Consider the following 7,239-nt stretch of genomic DNA (forward strand, 5'->3'; position numbering starts at 1 on the left):
GCTGGGGTCTGTGTGGCCCTTGTCCGCAGCGCAGGGTATAAAGCAGCCTGGCAGGGCTTGGAGTACTTGCTTACCTGGAGGACTCAAGGCAGACACCTACAAACCCCCTTTATTGAGCCAAGATGTCAGAGACGAGCGGAAAACTTAGTGGTGGTGCCGTGAGGTTTGGCGCCACTTATGAAAGCAACAAGATGTTCGGAGGCAACAGGGGCAGCTCTGGAGCTGCCTATGGGCTCTCGAGATCCCTGGGTGGGGGGGGTGTAGGGTCTGGATATGGTCTCAGAGGAGGAGGAGGAGGTCTGGGCATGGGCATAGGCATGGGAAGTGCGGCTGGATTGGGGTTCGGAGCTGGATATGGAGGAGGCATTGCCGCAGGGGCCGGTTTTGGTTACGGTGGGGGGATGGTGCCCACTGGCATGATGATGGGAGGAGGAGGAGGAGGGCTGGGCTTGGGGGGGGGTGCTATGGCAAGCAGGATGGCAAGCTTCAGGGCGGGTGTCGCCCCGCTGAGGGCTCGTCTGGGTGGCCGTGTCTTCAAAATTGGGGGCTTTGGCTTCAACCCTTCCTTCATAAGCAGCACCACCACAGTGGACACGGGGATCATCCCTATGCCCAGCATCGACCCCTCCCTGCCCTCGGTGGACACTGTGCAGGTCACCCGTCTGAAAGAGAAGGAGGAGCTGCAGGTTTTGAACGACAAATTTGCCTCATTCATTGACAAGGTATTTATTTGCTTGTTTGCTTGTTTATTTATACTTCAAATATTTATTTTTTGTTATTCTGACAAAATCTCGTACAGCCCTTTAACACCATTTTACTGAACTTTAAATATATTATGATACCCTCTTGCTGTAATTTGTTTTGAACTTCCTTTAGGTTAACAGGAATTCTCTTCACATGTTTGTTTTGGGGTAGAAATTTAAAAGTTTCTTTGTTGAATCCTTCAGCGCACTTTGTTCATTTGACCTAAAATTACAGTTCATCTTAAATGACTTGTGTGAGGGCTTTGTCTGTCACTACAAAGATCAATGCTTCCCGTAGCCTTAACACCAGCATAAATTAATCTGTCCTTCAGCAGTAAAGTACAATTTAATTATGTTCATCCATTGTTCAGCTTACCTCTTATGATTCATCACATCATCATTTGTGCATCTTTTGTCTTCATGACCAAAGTGACTTTAATATTTTTTTCAAACAACAAGCATTTTGAATGGTGAAATCATTTCTCATGCTGACACGGGAATCAAATCCATTGACATCAGTCTTCATCTCTATCCATAAAGATACAGCAGAGAGATTCAATTCCATCCAGAGATCCGCCTTGTGTTTTTATCTGGGGTCGAATCCATCCTCTTTAAATATCCTGAGTGAGAGGGCTTGATAAACTAACAAGTGTGTGTGCAATTTCAGAATCAACCACAAATTATCTCTCACCACAGATCTCTGTGATCAAAGTCTTTCCTGAATGTGTCTTGGCAAAAGAGACAGGCGCCCTGATGGATATGATATCGTTTTTAATAACAGGGGGTGCAAATCACACTTTGGTGGAATAAAATGTTTGTAAGTCCAGCCACGTACCTGTTAAACAGGACGGCAGCCACAAGGAGAGAATTTAATAAAACGCCATGAGAGATTCTCCGACACTTGCAATAAATCTTTGGAAGAGGCTGGATATAGAAGCACCATTTTACAGGATTCTCTAAATGTGCTGAGCATCGCAAAGCGACTGCCCTCCTAAAACAACTGTGTAATTGTGCACAGAGTCTAAATCTAAAGTTGTTCCCATGCATTGATTCAAAAGCACACAACTTGGTTGGAATGATTCACTGAATGGACAGGAAATTCGCCTCCTGTCCTGCTTTGGCAGAGGCCCTGTGACTGGTTATAATTTCAATACATTTACGTAGTCAAGACTCAGATGTTATTTTGACACTGACTGAAGGTGCCTATGGAAGTTTATAGAGCGGGGCCAACCCTGCAGCAGGGCTGGGGGGCAGTATATGAAGGCATGTTTCAGTCACTTTATGTTCAACCTAACGTATCTGTTTCAGGTCAGATTCTTAGAGCAGCAAAACGCTGTTCTGAGAGCCAAGATTTCGATGTACACCAACCCAGACCAGAATGGACCTGCAAGCTCATCAATCATCCTGACCTCTGCCATCGGGGCTTACAAGTCCCAGATTGACACCCTGACCGCCACCAAAGAGGCAATCCTGGCTGAGATCGAACACTTCAAAGCTGTGATGGATGATGTCCAAGCCAAGTGAGTTCAGATATCTGTTTTAATTTGACCGTATTGCTTCGTTACAAAAGAATAGACACTAAGCTGTGTTGTGTGTCGTACAGAGCTGGTGCTTTGATTGTCAGACATGTAACCACACAGAGCCGCCCTCCCACCACCTCTGAGAAAAGGCAGGGCAACAAGTGTGACCTCACAGTTAATTCAGCAGATGAGTGTTTGTGACTTTTTGGTTATTGCTTCTGTTGTAAAGGTACGATGAGGAGACATCAGTGACAAAGTCTCTGGAGTTGGAGTGGACCACACTGAAAGAGGTAAGGGCAGCCATTTCCTTTCCCGTGAGGTGATCTGTCTCATTTCTCTCTTCACTCTTAAAGAACTACATGCACAGAAGGAGTGCACTTGAAATAAATTAAACTATAATCTTAATGCTTCAAGTATATGGATAAACATGTCAATATTAAAGAAAACAATTTCCAAAAATACTGTGTTTCAGCAACAAAGCCTTCTTCAAGAGTTTACCATGTTAGTAGTTACTTTTTTTAAATGAAATATAGTATATTTTTATTCAAGCTGTTGTAAGAATGAACCGTAAGATAACTATACAAAGTTTAATAAATGCAGCCCCTTCACATTCTTCATCAGGTAAGTATTTCTGTACTTCAGGGGTCAGTTGCTGAGGCAGGCAGTTCTGACACAGCTTTAAACATTGCACACCTGTCTGCACACTGAAGTCTGCCTGTGTGTTTCTGCAGGAGGTGGATCATTTGTACATGACCATCTTTGAACTGCAAACCAACATCGTGGGACTGGAAGATCAGATTGTCCTTTCCAAGCAAATTTATGATGCTGTAAGTACACACCTGAACACACACACAATAATCAGAGTTTTAGGTTCTTCAGTCATTTTTTCCTGGAGACTTCTTTGCAGCATATTCCTCTAAGCCATCAGTACATAGTTTGAATAATGTAAAACTGCCCCTTCTAACTTTATTCAGGACATTGTAGTGTTGTTTTGTTTTAAAAAATAACATTGTTTCCCAGTCAAATGTTGAAAAAGAAACATTTACAGTGGAAAACAGTATTTTCTTACAATGTATTGTCTTGCTTATGGTATAAACAGATGCATTTGCATCGCAGGTTGCGTTGCACGGGTGGATACTGCTCCTCCAGCTCCCCTTTCCCTGAGCTGCTTTATTGAATTGTCCCCATTGAATGTATAAACAGTCTCAAAAAGGCTCGAATCACAATCAATACCTTTTTGAACGCCTCACTCTAATTAGAAATCCAATTTCATTCAGACTTCCTAATGATATGGCTTAGATTTCCTCAGCAATTAAAGTGATTTGCATGTGTTATTGTTATTGAAAAGCGGTGGTATGTTTTGTCCCGTCTTCCTGATGATGTCATGACCTTTACAATGGTCATTAGTCTAGTGAAATAATGAAAACCGTATGTGATCTTATCGCCAAACACCATTGGCTTCAGAAACAATTAATTGTGTCTAAATGTTGTCCTTTTAATAGGGTACCTATAATCTTTCAATTTCTCTTTCATTTTCTTACTGTATTTATACATTTTATGGCCGTCATCTCTGTTCCCAGACCCCCATATTAAACAGTGAATTCAAATAAAAATTATATTCAAAACTCCCTGGAAAATACAAATAATTTTCTTTGCTTTTTGAGTTGCAAGCTTCATTAGAAATGCCCCTTTGAGATCTGCTGTGCTGAAGCACTGTATACTATTAAAATGTCCTTTCATCAATCATGGAAATTCAAATGATCTGAAAGCCATTCTGGGCTATCTTCTGCCTGGTTCAGCTAAAATCAATCAGATAGCTACAGTGAATGCTAATGAGGGGATCAGCAGTGAATATAAAGGACTTTATAAGTATTTTTTATTATGCATTTCAGTGGATTGGTATTGAATATCAGGAGTATATTATAATCCACCCCCTTACCATTTAGACAGCTTGATTAATAAAAGTTTAATACAGACTCATCACTTTAACTTAAAGAAACTTGCACAATGCACTTGATGATGATTATATGGAGAGGCTTAATTTTAAGAAACTATTTTCTCTTTGCCTCATGACATGTCTAACTTCAGCATGATGGAGATGCTGTTTGAACTTTGAATGATTGATGTTGAGTGAAATAAACCAAGTGTGTGATGGTGATTGACAGTGATGTGGGTATTGGAATATTGACAACAGTCAATTAAGTGGAGGTTTCCCTCCAGACCTTTTCCCATTAAATGACTTAAAATTACTTTCTAAGATTTATCCTCCGGCTCTCTGTGTTCTTTGTGTTTCGCAGAAAGTGAAGGAGGTCAGGAACATCATATCCGGGGGTGTAAGATCTGCCTTCTCCATCTCGGTGGATAATGCGGCCCAGGCGCAAGACCTGAGCTCGGCCCTGACTGAAGTGAAGGCCCACTACGAGCACCTGGCACAGCGGAGCAAACAGGACTCTCTCCTGGCGGTGCAGGACACGGTATGGGCATTTGTTTCACGTATGCTCGTTTGTCTCCATCAAGTGGTATCTAAGTGGTACTGCAACAAAGGAACTTAATCTCTACATACATTTTTATGTGCTGTAAGAAAGGTTTTCTGAGAATAAGAACATAATAAACCCTCACAACACCTTGTACTCATATCTGGGAATATTTTTAAGGTGACTGACCCTGATGGTTACTCAATTTTCTGAGTCTCTGAGCCAAATCTGATTTAAAACAAGAACTGAAAGAGAAACCATGTATGTATGTATGCATGGATCCATGTAGCCTATGTATTTTTACTTTCCAAAATCTTCCAGTAATTGTGCTCAATGGAAAATGGAAGACTGGAAAATATACATTACTAGAATAGAATGTAAAATTCTAGAGAAAAGAGTACTGAAAAGCTATAACAAAAAGAACATCAGCAATGGCAAGTCTTCATTTGGTTGCAGATCTCCATGATGTCTGGTAGCACCCAGCCCAATGTCCAGGCCCTCACTAACACCAAGGAGGAACTGCGGCTTATAAAACTACAGATCGACTCTATCCTCAGGGAGGTCGACCGACTGAAAACAGCGGTATGTTGTGTTGATGTTAAAAGTTGCAGTAGTATTCAGCAGGACTATTTAAAAAATAAATGTTTTTGTTGATAAAAAAAAAAAACCATACACAGGACAAAACACATTTTGTCATCAGAGATGCATCATGACTTTTTTATACAAACATTTAAACATGCATTCATCACACTTCAGCTGAACTATAGTGTTATCCATTCTGTTCTACACATGGTGCCTTACTACTGGTTAAAACAAGAATTTAGATATTTCTTACACTATGAATTTCAATTGCCTGTAGGAGTTTAGGCTACAGTTTAGAGCAAATAACTTCTAGTGCCTTAAATCTAATTCAATCTCCTGGTGTTGCTTTACAGAACCTCCAGCTGGAATCTCAGGTTTCAGACGCTGAATCCCACTCCAGCAGCCACACTGAGCAATACCAGGAGACCGCCATCACTCTGAAGTCGCAGCTTGATGACCTCAGAAAGGTAGCCCAGCACTCTCTCTCTCTGCACTCGCTACACATATACATATATGTGTGTATAACACGTCTGTGTATTTAATGGCCAGTCCATTTATTAGTGCTCCTTATTTATTTACTTCGTTTTTTTGCCAGTAGATTGATCATGATTTTATTTCCCCAATGTTTTTCTTCCAAGCAAATTGCTCATTATGGCCAAGAGTACCAGGAACTGTTGGCCAGCAAAATGTCCCTAGATGTGGAGATCACAGCCTACAAGAAGCTCCTGGACAGTGAGGAGAGCAGGTGAGACTCCTTCACCAGCCTCTCATACACCCACTGGGCTCTGGAATAATTCCACTTTTTCCTATTATCTGGTAAAATCCAGTTTCTATGTAAACGTACCATAAATCAGACAAACCATTTTGCATCTTTGCTTTACATCTGTGTTGGTTCTTGCCAGATACATTTGCAATTTAGACTTTTAGATCTACTGTGTGTGTGTATTTGTGCGTCAGTGTGACCATGTCCCCATGGCTGGCGAGTCCTCACTGTACTCTTGGTGTTGCAGGCTGAAGTCCGGGGGAGGAGTGACCGTCCACATGTCCAGGACGTCAGTGGGCAGCGGTGGAGGAGCCGGCATTGGGATGGGAGGAGGTGGTGGCATGGCCTTGGCCGCAGGAGGAGGAGGAGGCGGCGGCAGCTATGGAGGCGGCTATGGTGGCGGCTATGGAGGCAGCCTTGGAGGAGGTCTGGGAGGCGGCCTTGGAGGCGGCCTAGGAGGAGGCTCAGGTCTCGGTTTAGGATCGAGCTTTGGAGGAGGCCTTGGTCTGGGAGGCGGCTACAGCCTTGGTGGGGGCCTGGGCGGCAGCTCGGCGGGCTTTGGCATGGGCAGCAGCGCCGGGGGCAGCTTTGTGTCCTCCAGCCTCAACAGCAGCACATGTAAGTACAGCGCCACACCAGTGCACATGGCATGTGATGCCTGCACAAGAATACCAGGGTGCTTGTCCTCACTGCATTTCATTACAGCAGCATTGTTTTAATTTTGATCTAGTTTCTTCCACGGCCTACTGAGGACAGGACTGGCTACAGACACTCTGAAGACCTCCTGCCTTGTCTGCGCTTCACATAATCTAGAGTTCTTCTCTGCTAAACAGCAACATTGATGAGAGGGAACTTCCACACCTTCAAGGATCAGCTCCCAGCATCACCAGTACCTGATGACAGCTCAGCCATTAAGTTCAGTAACGGTGTGCTTCCCTTTTCATTGCGAGACTGTAGTTTGCGACTTCCATTGTCGCGTGCCGTTTTTTATAATAGACAAATGGTTCAAGAAACCCGATGGTTTACCTGACCCTCCCCCACACATACCATGTCTCAAGTCTACTGTAAAGACAGCTGTTGTTAATGAATGTTGTCAGTGGTTGGAATAAATAAAAACCTTTGCTAATATGTCAATATAACTGCCCTGTGACCAAAGA

General features: G+C 43.0%; 1 protein-coding gene across 1 annotated transcript; it reads left to right on the forward strand.

The window, feature by feature from the left end:
- Nucleotides 1-55: 55 nt before the first annotated feature.
- Nucleotides 56-7,210, forward strand: LOC136746589 (thread biopolymer filament subunit alpha). The gene is made up of 10 exons (XM_066699184.1): nt 56-722; nt 2,052-2,263; nt 2,493-2,553; nt 2,995-3,090; nt 4,561-4,737; nt 5,194-5,319; nt 5,673-5,786; nt 5,958-6,064; nt 6,330-6,700; nt 6,813-7,210. Exons 1-10 carry the CDS (start codon nt 123-125, stop codon nt 6,830-6,832), a joined length of 1,884 nt encoding a protein of 627 aa, XP_066555281.1. The 5' UTR covers nt 56-122; the 3' UTR covers nt 6,833-7,210.
- Nucleotides 7,211-7,239: the final 29 nt, after the last annotated feature.

This window comes from Amia ocellicauda, chromosome 3 (assembly GCF_036373705.1).
Source record: "Amia ocellicauda isolate fAmiCal2 chromosome 3, fAmiCal2.hap1, whole genome shotgun sequence".
In the NCBI taxonomy this organism is placed as follows: Eukaryota; Metazoa; Chordata; class Actinopteri; order Amiiformes; family Amiidae; genus Amia; species Amia ocellicauda.

What these genes read in the sequence shown, in the direction of transcription:
- LOC136746589 (XM_066699184.1), top strand. Translation starts at nt 123, where the DNA reads ATGTCAGAGACGAGCGGAAAACTTAGTGGTGGTGCCGTGAGGTTTGGC. An exon ending in TCGACCGACTGAAAACAGCG is followed by an intron (nt 5,320 to 5,672) that starts GTATGTTGTGTT and finishes GTTGCTTTACAG; the next exon opens with AACCTCCAGCTGGAATCTCA. An exon ending in CAGCCTCAACAGCAGCACAT is followed by an intron (nt 6,701 to 6,812) that starts GTAAGTACAGCG and finishes ATTTTGATCTAG; the next exon opens with TTTCTTCCACGGCCTACTGA.